Source organism: Chiloscyllium plagiosum, unplaced genomic scaffold, assembly GCF_037043375.1.
Source record: "Chiloscyllium plagiosum isolate Xiang-an unplaced genomic scaffold, Cpla_swu_hap1 HiC_scaffold_3, whole genome shotgun sequence".
In the NCBI taxonomy this organism is placed as follows: domain Eukaryota; kingdom Metazoa; phylum Chordata; class Chondrichthyes; order Orectolobiformes; family Hemiscylliidae; genus Chiloscyllium; species Chiloscyllium plagiosum.
In genome coordinates this window covers 163,609,760-163,631,296 of record NW_028270141.1, presented here as the reverse complement: position 1 = coordinate 163,631,296, position 21,537 = coordinate 163,609,760, and the positions used below count along the sequence as shown (strand labels likewise).

The following is a 21,537-nucleotide window of genomic DNA, read 5'->3' as shown; positions in this document are numbered from 1 at the left end:
TACCCCAGTGTTATACAGTGACGGACCTGTCCCCACCCCAGTACTGTACCCCAGTGTTATACAGGGACAGACCCGCCCACACCAGTACTGTACCCCAGTGTTATACAGGGACAGACCTGTCCCTACCCCAGTACTGTACCCCAGGGTTATACAGTGACGGACCTGTCCCCACCCCAGTACTGTACCCCGGTGTTATACAGTGACAGACCTGTCCCCACCCCAGTACTGTACCCCAGTGTTATACAGGGACAGACCTGTCCCTACCCCAGTACTGTACCCCAGGGTTATACAGTGACAGACCTGTCCCCACCCCAGTACTGTACCCCAGTGTTATACAGGGACAGACCTGTCCCTACCCCAGTACTGTACCCCAGGGTTATACAGTGACAGACCTGTCCCCACCAGTACTGTACCCCAGTGTGATACAGTGACAGACCTGTCCCTACCCCAGTACTGTACCCCAGGGTTATACAGTGACAGACCTGTCCCCACCCCAGTACTGTACCCCAGTGTTATACAGTGACAGATCTGTCTCCATCCCAGTACTGTACCCCAGGGTTATACAGTGACAGACCTGTCCCCACCCCAGTACTGTACCCCAGGGTTATACAGGGACAGACCTGTCCCCACCCCAGTACTGTACCCCAGAGTTATACAGTGACAGACCTGTCCCCACCCCAGTACTGAACCCCAGTGTTATACAGTGACAGATCTGTCCCCACCCCAGTACTGTACCCCAGTGTTATACAGTGACAGACCTGTCCCCACCAGTACTGAACCCCAGAGTTATACAGTGACAGACCTGTCCCCACCCCAGTACTGTACCCCAGTGTTATACAGTGACAGACCTGTCCCCATCCCAGTACTGTACCCCAGTGTTATACAGTGACAGACCTGTCCCCACCCCAGTACTGTACCCCAGTGTTACACAGTGACAGACCTGTCCCCACCAGTACTGTACCTCAGTGTTATACAGTGACAGACCTGTCCCCACCCCAGTACTGTACCCCAGTGTTATACAGTGACAGACCTGTCCCCACCAGTACTGTACCCCAGGGTTATACAGTGACAGACCTGTCCCCACCCCAGTACTGTACCCCAGTGTTACACAGTGACAGACCTGTCCCCACCCCAGTGCTGTACCCCAGTTTTATACAGTGACAGACCTGTCCCCACCCCAGTACTGTACCCCAGGGTTATACAGTGACAGACCTGTCCCCACCCCAGTACTGTACCCCAGTGTTATACAGTGACAGACCTGTCCCCACCAGTACTGTACTCCAGTGTTATACAGTGACAGACCTGTCCCCACCCCAGTACTGTACCCCAGTGTTATACAGTGACAGACCTGTCCCCACCAGTACTGTACTCCAGTGTTATACAGTGACAGACCTGTCCCCACCCCAGTACTGTACCCCAGTGTTATACAGGGACAGACCTGTCCCCACCAGTACTGTACCCCAGTGTTATACACGGACAGACCTGTCCCCACCCCAGTACTGTACCCCAGTGTTATACAGTGACAGACCTGTCCCCACCCCAGTACTGAACCCCAGTGTTATACACGGACAGACCTGTCCCCACCCCAGTACTGTACCCCAGTGTTATACAGTGACAGACCTGTCCCCACCCCAGTACTGTACCCCAGTGTTATACAGTGACAGACCTGTCCCCACCCCAGTACTGTACCCCAGTGTTATACAGTGACAGCCCTGTCCCCACCCCAGTACTGTACCCCAGTGTTATACAGTGACAGACCTGTCCCCACTCCAGTACTGTACCCCAGTGTTATACAGTGACAGGCCTGTCCCCACCAGTACTGTACCCCAGTGTTATACAGTGACAGACCTGTCCCCACTCCAGTACTGTACCCCAGTGTTATACAGTGACAGCCCTGTCCCCACCCCAGTACTGTACCCCAGTGTTATACAGTGACAGACCTGTCCCCACTCCAGTACTGTACCCCAGTGTTATACAGTGACAGCCCTGTCCCCACCAGTACTGTGCCCCAGAGTTATACACGGACAGACCTGTCCCCACCCCAGTACTGTACCCCAGTGTTATACAGTGACAGACCTGTCCCCACCCCAGTACTGTACCCCAGTGTTATACAGCGACAGACCTGTCCCCACTCCAGTACTGTATCCCAGTGTTATACAGTGACAGACCTGTCCCCACCCCAGTACTGTACCCCAGTGTTATACAGTGACAGACCTGTCCCCACCCCAGTACTGTACCCCAGTGTTATACAGTGACAGACCTGTCCCCACTCCAGTACTGTACCCCAGTGTTATACAGTGACAGACCTGTCCCCACCCCAGTACTGTACCCCAGTGTTATACAGGGACAGACCTGTCCCCACCCCAGTACTGTACCCCAGTGTTATACAGTGACAGACCTGTCCCCACTCCAGTACTGTACCCCAGTGTTATACAGTGACAGACCTGTCCCCACTCCAGTACTGTACCCCAGTGTTATACAGGGACAGACCTGTCCCCACCCCAGTACTTTACCCCAGTGTTATACAGGGACAGACCTGTCCCCACTCCAGTACTGTACCCCAGTGTTATACAGTGACAGACCTGTCCCCACCCCAGTACTGTACCCCAGTGTTATACAGTGACAGACCTGTCCCCACCCCAGTACTGTACCCCAGTGTTATACAGTGACAGACCTGTCCCCACCCCAGTACTGTACCCCAGTGTTATACAGTGACGGACCTGTCCCCACCCCAGTACTGTACCCCAGTGTTATACAGTGACAGACCTGTCCCCACCCCAGTACTGTACCCCAGTGTTATACAGTGACAGACCTGACCCCACCCCAGTACTTTACCCCAGTGTTATACAGTGACAGACCTGTCCCCACCCCAGTACTGTACCCCAGTGTTATACAGTGACGGACCTGTCCCCACCCCAGTGCTGTACCCCAGTGTTATACAGTGACAGCCCTGTCCCCACCCCAGTACTGTACCCCAGTGTTATACAGTGACAGACCTGTCCCCACCCCAGTACTGTACCCCAGTGTTATACAGTGACAGACCTGTCCCCACCCCAGTACTGTACCCCAGTGTTATACAGTGACAGACCTGTCCCCACCCCAGTACTGTACCCCAGTGTTATACAGTGACGGACATGTCCCCACCCCAGTACTGTACCCCAGTGTTATACAGTGACAGACCTGTCCCCACCCCAGTACTGTACCCCAGGGTTATACAGTGACAGACCTGTCCCCACCAGTACTGTACCCCAGTGTTATACAGTGACGGACATGTCCCCACCCCAGTACTGTACCCCAGTGTTATACAGTGACAGACCTGTCCCCACCCCAGTACTGTACCCCAGGGTTATACAGTGACAGACCTGTCCCCACCCCAGTACTGTACCCCGGTGTTATACAGTGACAGACCTGTCCCCACCCCAGTACTGTACCCCAGTGTTATACAGTGACGGACCTGTCCCCACCCCAGTACTGTACCCCAGTGTTATACAGTGACAGACCTGTCCCCACCCCAGTACTGTACCCCAGTGTTATACAGTGACAGACCTGTCCCCACCAGTACTGTACCCAGTGTTATACAGTGACAGCCCTGTCCCCACCAGTACTGTACCCCAGTGTTATACAGTGACAGACCTGTCCCCACCCCAGTACTGTACCCCAGTGTTATACAGTGACAGCCCTGTCCCCACCCCAGTACAGTACCCCAGTGTTATACAGTGACAGACCTGTCCCCACCCCAGTACTGTACCCCAGTGTTATACAGTGACAGCCCTGTCCCCACCCCAGTACTGTACCCCAGTGTTATACAGTGACAGACCTGTCCCTACCCCAGTACTGTACCCCAGTGTTATACAGTGACAGCCCTGTCCCCACCCCAGTACTGTACCCCAGTGTTATACAGTGACGGACCTGTCCCCACCCCAGTACTGTACCCCGGTGTTATACAGTGACAGAGCTGTCCCCACCCCAGTACTGTACCCCAGTGTTATACAGGGACAGACCTGTCTCCACCCCAGTACTGTACCCCAGTGTTATACAGGGACAGACCTGTCTCCACCCCAGTACTGTACCCCAGTGTTATACAGTGACAGAGCTGTCCCCACCCCAGTACTGTGCCCCAGAGTTATACAGTGACAGACCTGTCCCCACCCCAGTACTGTACCCCAGAGTTATACAGTGACAGACCTGTCCCCACCCCAGTACTGTACCCCAGTGTTATACAGCGACAGACCTGTCCCCACCCCAGTACTGTACCCCAGTGTTATACAGTGACAGACCTGTCCCCACCCCAGTACTGTACCCCAGTGTTATACAGTGACAGACCTGTCCCCACCCCAGTACTGTACCCCAGTGTTATACAGTGACAGCCCTGTCCCCACCCCAGTACTGTACCCCAGTGTTATACAGGGACAGACCTGTCTCCACCCCAGTACTGTACCCCAGTGTTATACAGTGACAGAGCTGTCCCCACCCCAGTACTGTGCCCCAGAGTTATACAGTGACAGACCTGTCCCCACCCCAGTACTGTACCCCAGTGTTATACAGGGACAGACCTGTCCCCACCCCAGTACTGTACCCCAGTGTTATACAGTGACAGACCTGTCCCCACCCCAGTACAGTACCCCAGTGTTATACAGTGACGGACCTGTCCCCACCCCAGTACAGTTCCCCAGTGTTATACAGTGACAGACCTGTCCCCACCCCAGTACTGTACCCCAGTGTTATACAGTGACGGACCTGTCCCCACCCCAGTACTGTACCCCAGTGTTATACAGTGACAGATCTGTCTCCATCCCAGTACTGTACCCCAGGGTTATACAGTGACAGACCTGTCCCCACCCCAGTACTGTACCCCAGGGTTATACAGGGACAGACCTGTCCCCACCCCAGTACTGTACCCCAGAGTTATACAGTGACAGACCTGTCCCCACCCCAGTACTGAACCCCAGTGTTATACAGTGACAGATCTGTCCCCACCCCAGTACTGTACCCCAGTGTTATACAGTGACAGACCTGTCCCCACCCCAGTACTGTACCCCAGGGTTATACAGTGACAGACCTGTCCCCACCCCAGTACTGAACCCCAGAGTTATACAGTGACAGACCTGTCCCCACCCCAGTACTGTACCCCAGTGTTATACAGTGACAGACCTGTCCCCATCCCAGTACTGTACCCCAGTGTTATACAGTGACAGACCTGTCCCCACCCCAGTACTGTACCCCAGTGTTACACAGTGACAGACCTGTCCCCACCAGTACTGTACCTCAGTGTTATACAGTGACAGACCTGTCCCCACCCCAGTACTGTACCCCAGTGTTATACAGTGACAGACCTGTCCCCACCAGTACTGTACCCCAGGGTTATACAGTGACAGACCTGTCCCCACCCCAGTACTGTACCCCAGTGTTATACAGTGACAGACCTGTCCCCACCCCAGTACTGTACCCCAGTTTTATACAGTGACAGACCTGTCCCCACCCCAGTACTGAACCCCAGAGTTATACACGGACAGACCTGTCCCCACCCCAGTACTGTACCCCAGTGTTATACAGTGACAGACCTGTTCCCACCCCAGTACTGTACCCCAGGGTTATACAGTGACAGACCTGTCCCCACCCCAGTACTGTACCCCAGTGTTATACAGTGACAGACCTGTCCCCACCAGTACTGTACTCCAGTGTTATACAGTGACAGACCTGTCCCCACCCCAGTACTGTACCCCAGTGTTATACAGTGACAGACCTGTCCCCACCAGTACTGTACTCCAGTTGTGTGAAATCACTCAAGGCCTGACATCCCTCAGTCATCACAAGCAGTGTCTCTTGTCCTCTCTGAAATGGTCAAACATCTTGTCCTGTCCTCCTTTCCCTCTGTGCGACTCTCTGTTTCGATATTTCCCATGAGATTTCATCGATTTGTATACGGTGTGAAAAGGGCATCTGCCCATTGAGCTTGCATTCACATAAACCCCACTGAAAGTCAGCTGATCCCAGTTTCCTGCACTGGCCCCATGTCCTGGAATGGTATTTTAAATACCCATCCAAATATTTTTGTAAAAGGTAGTCTGTGCAGGCAGTAAGTTCTCGATTCCTGTCAGCCTTTGAGTGAATAATACCTTTCCCGAAATCCCCGATGTAATCCTGCCCCTTTGCTTAAAACCATGCACCCTTGATATTGACCCCTCAACCAAGGGGAACGTCTGCTCTCTATTCACCCCTATCCATCCCCCTCACAATCTACCCCACCTCCAGGGAAGGACTGGTTCAGGTTAGTCACTGTGTCTTTGTGTGTGGGAAATCATCTCTCACTGACTGTGAGGACAATAAGGATTGATGAGGGCAGAGCGGTAGATGTGATCTATGTGGACTTCAGTAAGGCGTTCGACAAGGTTCCCCATGGGAGACTGATTAACAAGGTTAGATCTCACGGAATACAGGGAGAACTAGCCATTTCTGATCAGAAACAGTGTATCAGGAAACATGAAACAAGGTACGAGGTAGTGTATCAGACCTTCTACAGATGCCTTTCCAAAACGCAACACCTCACTTTTATTTAAATTAAACTCCATCTGCCACTCCTCAGCCCATTGTCTCATTAATGTTCCAGAGGGTTGTTTTTCAGACTGGAGGCCTGTGACCCACTGTATTCCACAAGGATCCGTGCTTTTCATCATTTATATAAATTGTTCAATGTGAACATAGGATGTATGGTTAATAAATTTGCTGATGACGCCAAAAATCCAAACGCCGCCTTCACTATCCTATCTACCTGCGACTCCACTTTCAAGGAGCTATGAACCTGCACTCCAAGGTCTCTTGTTCAGCAACACTCCCTCGGACCTTACCATTAAGTGTATAGGTCCTGCTAAGATTTACTTTCCCAAAATGCAGCACCTCGCATTTATCTGAATTAAACTTCATCTGCCACCTCTCAGCCCATTGGCCCATCTGGTCCAGATCCTGTTGTAATCTGAGGGAACCCTCTTCGCTGTCTACTACACCTCCAATTTTGGTATCATCTGCAAACTTACTAACTGTCCCTCTTATGCTCACATCCAAATCATTTATGTAGATGACAAAAAGTAGAGGACCCAGCACCGATCCTTGTGGCACTCCACCGGCCACAGGCCTCCAGTCTGAAAAACAACCCTCCACCACCACCACCCTCTGTCTTCTACCTTTGAGCCAGTTCTGTATCCAAATGGCTAGTTCTCCCTGTATTCCCTGAGATCTAACCTTGGTAATCAGTCTCCCATGGAGGAACTTGTCGAACACCTTACTGAAGTCCATATAGATCACATCTACCGCTCTGTCTACATCAATCTTCTTTGTAACCTCTTCAAAAAACTCAATCAAGTTTGTGAGACATGATTTCCCACGCACACAGCCATGTTGACTATCCCTAATCAGTCCTTGCTTTTCCAAATACATGTACATCCTGTCTCTCAGGATTCCCTCCAACAACTTGCCCACCACCGGGGTCAGGCTCACTGGTCTATAGTTCCCTGGCTTGTCCTTACCACCCTTCTTAAACAATGGCACCACATTTGCCAACCTCCAGTCTTCCGGCACCTCACCTGTGACTATCGATGATACAAATATCTCAGCAAGAGGCCCAGCAATCACTTCTCTAGCTTCCCACAGAGGTCTCAGGTACACCTGATCAGGTCCTGGGGATTTATCCACCTTTAACCGTTTCAAGACATCCAACACTTCCTCCTCTGTAATCTGGACATTTTGCAAGATGTCACCATTTATTTCCCTACAGTCTATATCTTCCATATCCATTTCCACAGTAAATACTGATGCAAAATATTCATTTAGTATCTCCCCCATTTTCTGCAGCTTCACACAAAGGCCACCTTGCCAATCTTTGAGGGGCCCTAGTTACCCTTTTGTCCTTAATATATTTGTAAAAACCCTTTGGATTCTCCTTAATTCTATTTTCCAAAGCTATCTCATGTCCCCTTTTTGCCCTCCTGATTTCCCTCTTAAGTATACTCCTACTTCCTTTATACTCTTCTAAGGATTCACTTGATCTATCCTGTCTATACCTGACATATGCTTCCTTCTTTTTCTGAACCAAACCCTCATCCAGTATTCCCTATACCTACCAGCCTTCCCTTTCACCCTAACAGGAATATACTTTCTCTGGATTCTCGTTATCTCATTTCTGAAGGCTTCCTATTTTCCAGCCGTCCCTTTACCTGCAAACACCTGCCCCCAAGCAGCTTTCGAAAGTTCTTGCCTAATACCGTCAAAATTGGCCTTTCTCCAATTTAGAACTTCAACTTTTAGATCTGGTCTATCCTTTTCCATCACTATTTTAAAACTAATAGAATTATGGCCGCTGGCCCCAAAGTACTCCCCCACTGACACCTCAGTCACCTGCCCTGCCTTATTTCAAAAGGGTTCAGAAAAGATTTACAAGGATATTGCTGGGGTTGGAGGGTTTGAGCTACACCGAGAGGCTGAATAGGCTAGGGCTATTTTCTCTGTAGCATCGGGGGCTGAGGGGTGACCTTATAGAGGTTTATAAAATCACATTTACATCATCTGTAATTAGGGGTGAGGTGACTGGTGACTGGAGGGTGTACAATGTTGTACCTTTGTTTAAGAAAGGTTGTAAGTAGAAACCAGGGAACTAGAGACCTTTGAGTCTGACTTTGGTTGTGGGTAAATGTTGGAGATGGTTATAAGAGATGGGATTTATAATCATTTAAAGAGACAAAAATTGATTCGGGATAGTCGGAGTGGTTTTGTGTGAGGAATCATGTTTCACAAACTTGGTTGAGTTTTTTGAGGATGTTACCGAAAAGACAGATGTTGGCAGAGCTGTCAACTTGGACTTTAGTAAAGCCTTTGACAAGGTTCCCCAAGGTAGTCAAATTAGTAAAGTTAGGTCACATGGGGTTCAGGGTGAGCTTTCCAATTGGATACAGAATTGGCTGAACAGCAGGAGACAGAGAGTGTAATGGTGGAGGGTTGCTTTTCAGTCTGGTGTTCCACAGGGATCGGTGCTGGATCCTTGGCTGTTTGTCACTTATATAAATGTTTTGGATGAGCATATAGAAGGCATATAGAAGCAGGGATGTACTTCTGAGGCTTTACAAAGCTCTGGCCAGACCACCTTTAGAGGATTGGGATGTATTGGGTTGGATTGGGATGTATTGGGTTGGATTGGGATGTATTGGGTTGGATTGGGATGTTTTGGGTTGGATTGGGATGTATTGGGTTGGATTGGGATGAATTGGGATGTATTGGGTTGGATTGGGATGTTTTGGAATGTATTGGCCCTGGAGGGGGTCTGGAGGATGTTCATGAGAATGATCCCAGGAATGAAACATGTGAGGAATGTTTGAGGACTCTGCGTCTGTACTCCATGGAATTTAGAGGGATGAGGGTGGACCGAATTGAAACTTACAGAATATACAAGGTTGGGAAGATATTTCCATTGGCAGGAGAGACGGGGACCCTTTCGAACAGAGATCAGGTGAAACTTCTTCAACCAGAGAGCAGTGAATCCAAGGAATTCATTGCTACTGAAGGCCGTGGAGGGCCAGGGCATTGAGTATATTTAAGGCAGAGAGAGATAAGCCCTTGATTGTCAAGGAGATTGAAGGTTCCGGGGAGAAAGTGGGACAAAGGCGTTGACAAACTTATCTGCCATGGTTGAATGGTGGAGCTGACTAGATGGGCTGAATGGCCTAATTTCTGTCCTGTGTCTTATGGTTAGTAAGTTTGCGGACCACACTGAAATTGGTGGCAGTGTGAGCAATGGGGAAGGTTTTCTCCGATCACAAAGGGGTCTTGATCAAATTGGTCAATGGGCTGAGAAATGGCAGAGGGAGTTCAATCTGGATAAATACGAGATATTGCATTTTAGTACAACAAACAAGGATATGGCTTATCCAATTAATAGTGGGGCCTTGGTTAGTGCTGTAGAACAGAGGGGTGCAGGTACATAACCCTTTGAAGTTTGCGTCACATATAGACAGGGTGATTAAAAAGGCATTTGGCGTGTTTGTCTTTGAGTATAGAAGTTGAATGTCATGTTGAGGTTGGACAGGCCACTGGTGAGGCTTTATCTGGAATACTGTGTCCAGTTCTGGTCTCCCTGTTACAGGGAGGAAATTATTAAACTGGAGAGATTTCCCAGCATGCTGCTGGGTATGGAGGGTTTGGGTTATAAAGAAAGGCTGAAAGTGAAGGAGGTTGAAAGGACCCGAGAGACGTTCATAAAATAATGAGAGGTGTAGATAGAGTTAATGGTAGGTGTCTTTTCCCTGGGATGGGGGATTTCAAGGCTAGGGGGCACAGTTTCAAGGTGAGAGGAGGGAGATCTTAAATAAGACATGAAGGGGCAAATTTATTTACACGGAGAGTGGTTCTCATGCAGAATGAACTTCCTGAGGAAGTGCTAGATATGGGTACAAATTACAGTGTTCAAAAGACATTTGGATAGATCCATGAATGGGGAAGGTTTGGAGGGATCCAGGCCAGGAGCAGGCAGGTGGGAATAGTTTATTTTGGGATTATGTTCAGCATGGACTGGCTGGTGCAAAGAGTCTGTTTCTGTGCTGTAAGACTCAGAGGGACATGGATTGGATGGAGAGGCACGGTCCTTTTCCCAGGATGGGAGAGTCCAAAGGTTTAGGGTGAGGGGGGAAAGGTTTAAAAGGGATCTATGGAGCAACATTTTCACACAGAGGGTGGTACGTGTATGGAACGAGCTGCCAGAGGATGTGGTGGAGGCTGGTACAATTACAACATTTAAGAGGCATCTGGATGGGTATATGAATAGGACGGGTTTGGAGGGATATGGGCCGGGTGCTGGCAGGTGGGACGAGATTAGTTTAGGATGTTATAGAATCATTACAGCTTGGAAGGAGGCCATTTGGCCCATTGAATGCACACCAACCCCCTGACGAGCATCCCTTCCAGACCCACCCTCTCCTTGTAACCCTGCATTTCCCATATCCCTAAGGCACTTAGGGCAATTTAGCACGGCCAATCCACCTAACCTGCACATCTTGGGACTGTGGGAGGGAACCAGAGCACCTGGAGGAAACCCGCACAGACAGTCACCTGACGGTGGAATCGAACCTGGGTCCCTGGCGTTGTGAGGCAGCCGTGCCACCCCTGTTATTTTCTCCACTACCCTGATGTCAGACTCACTGGGCTGTATTCCCTGTTTCTCTCTACTTGTTTTTTTTTTAAATAATGGGGTTACATTAACTACCCTCCAATCTGTAGGAACACTTGTGAATCTTGGAAGATGACCACCAATGCATCCACTTTTTCTAGGCCACTTCCTGAAGTGCTCTGGGATGTATATTATTAGACCCTGGGGATTTATCAGCCTTTAATCCCATCAATTTCCCCAACCCCATTTCCCTACTAATACTGATTTCCCTCAGTTTCTCTCTCTCACTAAACCCTGTGATCCCAATATTTAGAACATAGAACGTTACAGCGCAGTACAGGCCCTTCGGCCCTCCATGTTGCACTGACCTGTGGAACCAGTCTGAAGCCCATCTAACCAACACTATTCCATTCTCGTCCATATGCCTATCCAATGACCATTTCCTTAAAGTTGGCGAGTCTGCTACTGTTGCAGGCAGGCCATTCCACACCCCTACTACTCTCTAAGTAAAGAAACTACCCCCACTATCTCTCCTATATCTATCACCCCTCAATTTAAAGCTATGTCCCCTCGTGTTAGCCATCACCATCTGAGGAAAAAGGCTCTCCCTGTCCACCCTATGATTAGATTAGACTCCCCCCAGTGTGGAAACAGGCCCTTTGGCCCAACTAGTCCACACCAACCCTCTGGAGATTAACCCACACAGACCCATTTCCCTCTGACTAATGCACCTAAGGCTATGGGCAGTTTTTAGCATGTCCAATTCACCTAACCTGCACATCTTTGGACTGTGGGAGGAAACCGGAGCACCCGGAGGAAACCCACACAGACACGGGGAGAATGTGCAAACTCCACACAGTCAGTCACCCTATCTAACTATCTAATTAATTTATGTCTCTATTAAGTCAGCTCTCAACCTTCTTCTCTCTAACATAAACAGCCTCAAGTCCCTCAGCCTTTCCTCATAAGACCTTCCCTCCACACCAGGCAACATCCTGGTAAATTTCCTCTGAACCCTTTCCAAAGCTTCCACATCCTTCCTATAATGCGGTGACCAGAACTGTACGCAGTACTCCAAGTGCGGCCTGACCAGAGTTTTGTACAGCTGCAGCGTGACCTCATGACTCTGAAACTCACTCCCTCTACCAATAAAAGCTAACACACTGTATGCCTTCTTAACAAACTTAACAACCTGGGTGGCAACTTTCAGGGATCTATGTCCATGGACAGCGAGATCTCTCTGCTCATCTACACTACCAAGAATCTTACCATTATTCCAGTACTCTGCATTCCCGTTACTCCTTCCAAAGTAAATCACCTCTCACTTTTCCACATTAAACTCCATTTGCCACCTCTCAGCCCAGCTCTGCAGCTTATCTATGTCCCTCTGTAACCTGCAATATCCTTTGTCACTATCCACAACTCCACCGACCTTAGTGTCGTCTGCAAATTTACTAACCCACCCTTCTACACCCTCATCCATGTCATTTATAAAAATGTCAAACAGCAGTGGCCCCAAAACAGATCCTTGCGGTACCGCACTAGTAACAGAACTCCAGGATAAACATTTCCCATCAACCACCACCCTCTGTCTTGCAGCTAGCCAATTTCTGATCCAAATCGCTAAATCACCCTCAATCCTATGCCTCTGCATTTTGTGCAATAGCCCACCGTGGGAAACCTTATCAAAAGCCTGTCTGAAATCCATATACACAACATCAACCGCTTTACCCTCATCCACCTGTCTGGTCACCTTCTCAAAGAAATCAGTAAGGTTTGTGAGGCACGACCTACTCTTCACAAAACCGTGCTGACTATCCTTAATCAACTTACTCCTCTCTAGATGATTATAAATCCTATCTCTTATAACCTTTTCCAACACTTTACCCACAACCGAATTAAAACTCAGTAGTCTATAATTACCAGGGTTGTCTCTACTCCCCTTCTTGAACAGGGGAACCACATTTGCTATCCTCCAGTCTTCTGGCACTATTCCTGTAGACAATGACGATTTAAAGATCAAAGCCAAAGGCTCAGCAATCTCCTCCCAAGTTTCCCAGAGGATCCTAGGATAAATCCCATCTGGCCCAGGGGTCTTATCTATTTTCACAATTTCCAGAATTGCTAACACCTCCCCCTTATGAACCTCAATCCCATCTCGTCTAGAAGCCTGTATCTCAGTATTCTCTTCGGCCACATTGTCTTTTTCCAGTGTGAATATTGAGGAAAAATATTTGTTTAGTGCTTCCCCCATCTCCTTGGCCTCCACACACAACCTCCCACTCCTGCCTTTGGTTGGCCCTAATCTTACTTGAGGCAAAAGTGAGGAGTGCAGATGCTGGAGATCAGTATCGAGAGTGTGTTGCTGGAAAAGCACAGCAGGTCAGGCAACGTCCGCGGAGCAGGAAAAATCGATGTTTTGGGCAAAAACCCTTTCATCAGGAACCTTTCATCAGCACCGCTCTAATCTAGACCCTAATCTTACTCTCGTCATTCTTTTATTCCTGAAATACCTATAGAAAGCCTTAGGGTTTATCCTGATCCTATCCGCCAACAACTTCTCATGTCTCCTCCTGACTCTTCTGAGCTCTCTCTTTAGGTCTTTCCTGGCTACCTTGTAACCCTCAAGCGCCCTAACTGAGCCTTCACATCTCATCCTAACATAAGCCTCCTTCTTCCTCTTGACCAGAGATTCCACTTCCTTACTCACTCAACCACTTCCTCCCTTCCTGACAGGTACATCCTTATTGAGGACACACAGTAGCTGTTCCTTGAATAAGCTCCACATTTCAAATTTTTTCAATTTCTGGGTTATTTCTTGTGTCCTCCTTTGTGAAGTCAGAAGTGGAATATGTATTCAGCTTCTCAGCATCTCTTTGTTCCCCTTTAGTAATTCCCATTTCGATATCAGGGAAGGTTTGACAGTCAGTCTGTGTATCCCTCCTCTACATTGGGGAGACTGGACGCCTCCTAGCAGAGCGCTTTAGGGAACATCTCCGAGACACCCGCACCAATCAACCACATCGCCCAGTGGCTCAACATTTCAACTCCCCCTCCCACTCTGCCGAGGATATGGAGGTGCTGGGCCTCCTCCACCGCCGCTCCCTCACCACCAGACGCCTGGAGGAAGAACGCCTCATCTTCCGCCTCGGAACACTTCAACCCCAGGGCATCAATGTGGATTTTAACAGTTTCCTCATTTCCCCTTCCCCCACCTCATCCTAGCTTCTAACCTCCAGAAACTCGATCCCCTGACCTGTCCGGACTTGTCCGACCTGCCCAGCTCCTTTTCCACCTATCCACTCCACCCTCTCCTCCCTGACCTATCACCTTCATCTCCTTCCCCACTGACCTATTGTACTCTATGCCACTCTCTCCCACCCCCACCCTCCTCTAGCTTATCTCTCCATGCTTCAGGCTCTCTGCCTTTATTCCTGATGAAGGGCTTTTGCCCGAAACGTCGATTTTGCCTGTCCTCGGATGCTGCCTGAATTGCTGTGCTCTTCCAGCACCACTGATCCAGAATCTGGTTTCCAGCATCTGCAGTCATTGTTTTTACCCTGTGTATCCCTCCCCCAGCCTTATAAATCAGTCTGTTTGTCATCTTTAGTAGTTCTGGACTCTCCCACCCCAGGGAAAAGACTTTGTCTATTTACCCTATCCATGCCCCTCATAATTTTGTAAACCTCTATAAGATCACCCCTCAGCCTCCGACACTCCAGGGAAAACAGCCCCAGCCTGTTCAGCCTCTCCCTGTAGCTCAGATCCTCCAACCCTGGCAACATCCTTGTAAATCTTTCCTGAACCTTTTCAAGTTTCACAATATCCCTCCCATAGGAATACAGGGAGAACTAGCCATCTGGATACAGAACTGGCTCAAAGGTAGAAGACAGAGGGTGGTGGTGGAGGGTTGTTTTTCAGACTGGAGGCCTGTGACCAGTGGAGTGCCACAAGGATCGGTGCTGGGTCCTCTACTTTTTGTCATTTATATAAATGATTTGGATGTGAGCATAAGAGGGACAGTTAGTAAGTTTGCAGATGACCCCAAAATTGGAGGTGTAGTGGACAGTGAAGAGGGTTACCTCAGGTTACAACAGGATCTGGACCAGATGGGCCAATGGGCTGAGAAGTGGCAGATGGAGTTTAATTCAGATAAATGCGAGGTGCTGCATTTTGGGAAAGCAAATCTTAGCAGGACTTATACACTTAATGGTAAGGTCCTAGGGGGTGTTGCTGAACAAAGAGACCTTGGAGTGCAGGTTCATAGCTCCTTGAAAGTGGAGTCGCAGGTAGATAGGATAGTGAAGGAGGTGTTTGGTATGCTTTCCTTTATTGGTCAGAGTATTGAGTACAGGAGTTGGGAGGTCATGTTGCGGCTGTACAAGACATTGATTCTGTTTGAATTGAGGTAAAACTTCCTCTGGGTCTAATCTCTCTGAAACGTTCTCTCCTGCAGGAGATCTGCTCCAACCCTCAGTTTCTCATTGAAGGAGCCACTCGGACAGACATCTGTCAGGGAGCCCTGGGTAAGTACAGGAGATAGGAACCTCTGTGTCTCTCAGCACCTTGCTCGAGGTAATCCCCTGACAATACAACCGAAAAGTAACAAAACCAGTCAGCGGCTCGAGCAGCAACACTGAGTTCATCTTCCATCTGAAGGAACTTTCCATTTCACTGTCACTCTCTCAGTCTCCTGACTTCAAATACATCACCCACCAGGGCAATCCCAGTAACGAGCTCACAGGCAAGACTAACCAGAAATAGAAAGACCTGACAAAATGAAGTTAAAAATCACACAACACCTGTTTATAGTCCAACAGGTTTAATTGGAAGCACTAGCTTTCGGAGCGACGCTCCTTCATCAGGTGATTGTGGAGGGCTCGATCGTAACACAGAATTTATAGCAAAAATTTACAGTGTGATGTAACTGAAATTATACATTGAAAAATTGATTGTCTCTTAAGCCTTTCATCTGTTGGAATACAGTGATAGTTTCACTTCTTTCATGTGTAAATCACAAAACCCTTTTTTTTAAAGTTACATTCTCGGGTTAGCTGTTGTCTAGCTATCACCCTTGTTCACAGCTAACCCGAGAATGCAACTTTTTAAAAAAAAGGGTTTTGTGATTTACACATGAAAGAAGTGAAACTATCACTGTATTCTAACAGATGAAAGGCTTAACAGACAATCAATTTTTCAATGTATAATTACAGTTACATCACACTGCAAATTTTTGCTATAAATTCTGTGTTACGATCGAGCCCTCCACAATCACCTGATGAAGGAGCGTCGCTCCGAAAGCTAGTGCTTCCAATTAAACCTGTTGGACTATAACCTGGTGTGTGATTTTTAACTTTTGTACACCCCAGTCCAACACCGGCATCTCCGAATCATGACAAAATGAAGAAATAGTTCAAATGAAATATTACACCACTCCCTCAGCACTGACCCTCCGACAGGGCCCACTCCCTCAGCACTGACCCTCCGACAGTGTCCCCTCCCTCAGCACTGACCCTCCGACAGTGCGGCACTCCCTCAGCACTGATCCTCCGACAGTGCGGCACTCCCTCAGCACTGATCCTCCGACAGTGCGGCCCTCCCTCAGCCCTGACCCTCCGACAGTGCGGCGCTCCCTCAGCCCTGACCCTCCGACAGTGCGGCGCTCCCTCAGCCCTGACCCTCCGACAGTGCGGCGCTCCCTCAGCACTGATCCTCCGACAGTGCGGCGCTCCCTCAGCCCTGACCCTCCGACAGTGCGGCGCTCCCTCAGCCCTGACCCTCCGACAGTGCCCACTCCCTCAGCACTGACCCTCCGACAGTGCCCACTCCCTCAGCACTGACCCTCCGACAGTGCCCACTCCCACAGCACTGACCCTGGGAGAGTGCTTCAGTCTGATCCATTAGAAAGAGAGTGAGCAGTGTGATCTGTTCCAGTGTGAGGCCTGTGCTGGAGTTGTTGTACCTGATGAGGTGTGCTGCTGGTGTGTTTCCAGGTGACTGTTGGCTCCTAGCTGCGATTGCCTCCCTGACCCTGAATGAAGAGGTGCTCAGCAGGGTGGTACCCCCTGGACAATCCTTCGGGCCGGGCTATGCTGGAATCTTCCATTTCCAGGTACCTCTCACCAGCGTCTGCTCTTCACCCCATATCCGTAATTGTGGGCCTCTCTCTCTCTCTCTCTCTCTCTCTCTCCCTCCCCCCCCTTTTCTCTCTCTCTCTCTCCCTCCCCCCCTTTTCTCTCTCTCTCCCCCCTTTCTCTCTCTCTCTCCCCTTTTTCTCTCTCTCCTTTTCTTTCTCTCTCCACATTTTACTCTGTCTCTCTCTTCCAACATTTCTCTCTCTCTCATCCACCCGCATTTTCTCACTGTCCTGATTCCCAGTGTCTGTCTGTCTCTCTCTCTCTGATTTCCCTGGAGTTGGGTCTGGTTCCCTCCGTGTTGGGGGTCGAGTTGGTGTGGGATGGCGACGGGATTGTGAGTGTCGGAGTCTGTGTACGGTTAATGCTGGGACAGTTATTAACTGGGAGTCCCGTTGACCATCTCTCTGTGCCCAGTTCTGGCAGTTTGGGGAGTGGGTGGACGTGGTGGTTGATGACCGATTACCCACCAAGGATGGAAAGCTGATGTTTGTCCACTCGGCCGAGAGAAATGAGTTCTGGAGCGCTCTCCTGGAGAAGGCCTACGCCAAGTGAGTGACTGATTCCTGCTCACACTCTCAGTTAATGGTGTGGTTGGGGAGGGTCACACTGAAATGGCAGGGTCTGGGAAAATAAAGATTTCTAATGAAATGAATATATGCTTCACTAAAGTGAACTGGGCAAATAGACTAGCAGGAATGTCGGGAAGCTAGCAATGGCAGACACTTAAGGAGGTCAAATACATCCCAGTAAGGAGGTTGTAGTAAGGTCTTTAGAGTAAAGGTCTGAGGAATAGTTACTTGACTCTGCTTTCTCTCCATAGATTCTGCCAGACCTGCTGAGCTCTTCTAGTGATTTCTGTTTCTGATTCTGATTGACAGCTTCCACAGTTGTTTTGGTTTCTATGTGGAGAGACAGTGATAGGTCCAACAAGGTGATAAAAAATTGGCAAATAGTGTGTAACGTAGGAGAACGTGAAATTGTTTTTTTTTTGGAAAGGAGACCAAAAGAAGAGACGATTATTTTACATTGAAACAAGTTGCAGGAAAGTAGCAACACAAAGGGACGTGGGGGTTGGGGGGAGCTTCTAATCTCATTGAAACAGATTGGATTCTACAAGGGCTGAGAGGATGGTTCCCCTCATGGGATAGTCTGGGACTAGAGGGCAGAGTGTCAGGATAAAGGGGCACCTCAATTATCCGAACGACATGGACGGGGAGTATTTTGTCGGACGGTTGAATGTTTGGTGAATTGAACACCAGACAACACAATTTAGCTGTGCATTGGGACCTTGTGATCTTGCTGGATAATCCAAAATTTGGATAATTGAGGTTCCTCTGGAAAGAGGCACCAGTTTAAAACTGAGATGGGAATTAATTTCTTCCCTGAGATGGATGTGACTCCTGGGAACTCCTTGTTGCAGAGAGCTGTGGGGACCGAGTCCTCATGGGGGTTTAAGGCTGAGAGAGACCCTTGTAGAGTCGGGGAATCAAGGGTCCCAGGGAAAGGGCATGAGGAATGTTGGGTCAGCTATTGAATGGTGAAGCAGGGTTGAGGGGCCGAATGGTCTGCTCCTGTTTATACTGATGGCTCGGCACTGTTCCAGGTTGAATGGGAGTTATGAAGCTCTGTCTGGAGGCTCAACCACGGAGGGTTTTGAAGATTTTACTGGTGGGGTTTCAGAATGGTATGAGCTGAAGTCTGCTCCTCAGAACCTGTTCCACATCATTCAGAAAGCTCTGCAACGCGGCTCCTTGATGGGCTGCTCCATCGACGTAAGTACGTTCCCCACCCCCAACCCTTACACCCCCCACCACCAGCAGTGGGGGCTGGGAGGGTGGGGGGGGGGGGGTTGGGGTGTGTGTTGGGGGGGGGGGGGGGGGTTGGGGCGTGTGTTGGGGGGGGGGGGGTTGGGGCGTTGGGGGGGGGGGTTGGGGCGTTGGGGGGGGGGTTGGGGCGTTGGGGGGGGGGTTGGGGCGTTTGGGGGGGGGGTTGGGGCGTTTGGGGGGGGGTTGGGGCGTTTGGGGGGGGTTGGGGCGTTGGGGGGGGGTTGGGGCGTTGGGGGGAGGGGGTTGGGGCGTTGGGGGGGGGGTTGGGGCGTTTGGGGGGGGGGGGGTTGGGGCGTGTGTTGGGGGGGTTGGGGCGTGTGTTGGGGGGGTTGGGGCGTGTGTTGGGGGGGGTTGGGGCATGTGTTGGGGGGGGTTTGGGGCGTGTGTTGGGGGGGGTTGGGGCGTGTGTTGGGGGGGGTTGGGGCGTGTGTTGGGGGGGGTTGGGGCGTGTGTTGGGGGGGGTTGGGGCGTGTGTTGGGGGGGGTTGGGGCGTGTGTTGGGGGGGGTTGGGGCGTGTGTTGGGGGGGGTTTGGGGCGTGTGTTGGGGGGGGTTTGGGGCGTGTGTTGGGGGGGTTTGGGGCGTGTGTTGGGGGGGTTTGGGGCGTGTGTTGGGGGGGGTTGGGGCGTGTGTTGGGGGGGGTTGGGGCGTGTGTTGGGGGGGGGGGTTGGGGCGTGTGTTGGGGGGGTGAGTGGGGGGGAGGGGTGTGTTGGGGGGTTGCCATGTTGGGCTGGTCTCTGATCTGCACCCCCCTCCCCATTGCTCAGATCACCAGTGCTGCTGAGACCGAGGCCGTTACCGGGCAGAAGTTGGTGAAGGGACACGCGTACTCGCTGACCGGTGCCCAGCAGGTGAGTGCAGGACCACACATCGAGGGGTCACCGTCCACCTGGGGTCACCGTCCCAGGGGTCACCATCCACCTGGGGTCACTATCCCAGGAGTCACCGTCCACCCAGGTCACACCCCCAGGGGTCACCGTCTGCATGGGGTCACCGTCCACCCGGGTCACCTCCATCACCCTAATGCTATCCCTCTCCAACCCCTATCCTCCCCGGGGGGTGACGGGGGGTGTCCCCGGGGGGGGCATGTGTCCCCCGGGGTTGATGGGGGGGTGTATACCCGAGTGCTGACGGGGGGGGGGGTGTCCCTGGGGCGTGTCTGTCCCCGGGCGGAGACGAAGGTCTGTGTACCCGGGGGGGGAGACGGGGGGGGGGGGGGGTGTGTGTGTACCCGGGGGGGGGTGACTGGGGTATGTGTGTACCCGGAGTGGGGGTGTGTGTACCCATGGGCGTGACGGTGGTGGGGGGGGGGGTGGGGGGGTGTGTACCCGGGGGGGTGCCGGGGGTGTGTGTGTACCTGGGGGGTGGGGATGTATACCGGGGGGGGGGGGGTAACGGGGTGTGTACCCGGGGAGGGGGGTGGGGGGGGGGATGTGTACCCGGGGGGGGGGTGGTGACGCGGTGTTGATTGTGGTTTCCTGTAGGTTGCGTTCCGAGGTACTCAGGTCCAGTTGGTCCGGATTCGGAATCCCTGGGGAGAGGTGGAATGGACCGGAGCCTGGAGTGACAAGTGAGTGAGGGAGGGGCAGGACCGGGAGGGAGGGAGGGGCAGGACCGGGGGGTGGGAGGGGGGGGGGGCAGGACCAGGGGGGTGGGGAGGGAGGGGCAGGGTCGGGTGTGTGTCTGCTCCTGGCACTGGAATGACCTCTGTCCCGAGCTCAGGCTGGGAGCCTCTCACAGCCTCCTCAGACCCGGACATACCCTCCACTCAGGGGAAGGAATCTGATCCTGTTACCCCAGCACCACCACAGTGTGTAACACAGGCCCTGTCTGCTGGGACCAGTGTGTAACACAGGCCCTGTCTGCTGGGACCAGTGTGTAACACAGGCCCTGTCTGCTGGGACCAGTGTGTAACACAGGCCCTGTCTGCTGGGACCAGTGTGTAACACAGGCCCTGTCTGCTGGGACCAGTGTGTAACACAGGCCCTGTCTGCTGGGACCAGTGTGTAACACAGGCCCTGTCTGCTGGGACCAGTGTGTAACACAAAGCACTGACCAGGTTGACTTAACAAGAATGGTTAAAACAAGGACGTCTAATCCCAAGCAAACAGCTATAAACGATTCTCATATAATCTTCTGATTAATACTCGAGGTCTCTCTGAAACCTCCAACTCTCTCTCTTCCCCCCCCCCCCCCCCATACACGTACACACACGTACGTACACACACGTACGTACACACACGTACGTACACACACGTACGTACACACACGTACACGTACACACACGTACACGTACTCACACGTACACGTACGTACACACACGTACGTACACACACGTACGTACACACACGTACGTACACACACGTACGTACACACACGTACGTACACACACGTACGTACACACACGTACACGTACACACACGTACGTAC

At 51.1% G+C, this 21,537-nt stretch overlaps 1 protein-coding gene across 1 annotated transcript in view; it reads left to right on the top strand.

Annotated features, from left to right (window-relative positions):
* LOC122546589 (calpain-2 catalytic subunit-like) overlaps positions 1–20,681 on the top strand; it is a 30,300-nt gene extending 9,619 nt beyond the window's left edge. Inside the window, exons 2-7 of the mRNA XM_087976857.1 lie at positions 15,603–15,672; positions 17,140–17,258; positions 17,698–17,831; positions 18,887–19,055; positions 19,875–19,958; positions 20,592–20,681. Of these exons, the coding sequence (XP_087832983.1) occupies positions 15,603–15,672; positions 17,140–17,258; positions 17,698–17,831; positions 18,887–19,055; positions 19,875–19,958; positions 20,592–20,681 (666 nt within the window). The remainder of the gene's footprint in view (positions 1–15,602; positions 15,673–17,139; positions 17,259–17,697; positions 17,832–18,886; positions 19,056–19,874; positions 19,959–20,591) is intronic.
* The last annotated feature ends 856 nt before the right edge of the window (positions 20,682–21,537 follow it).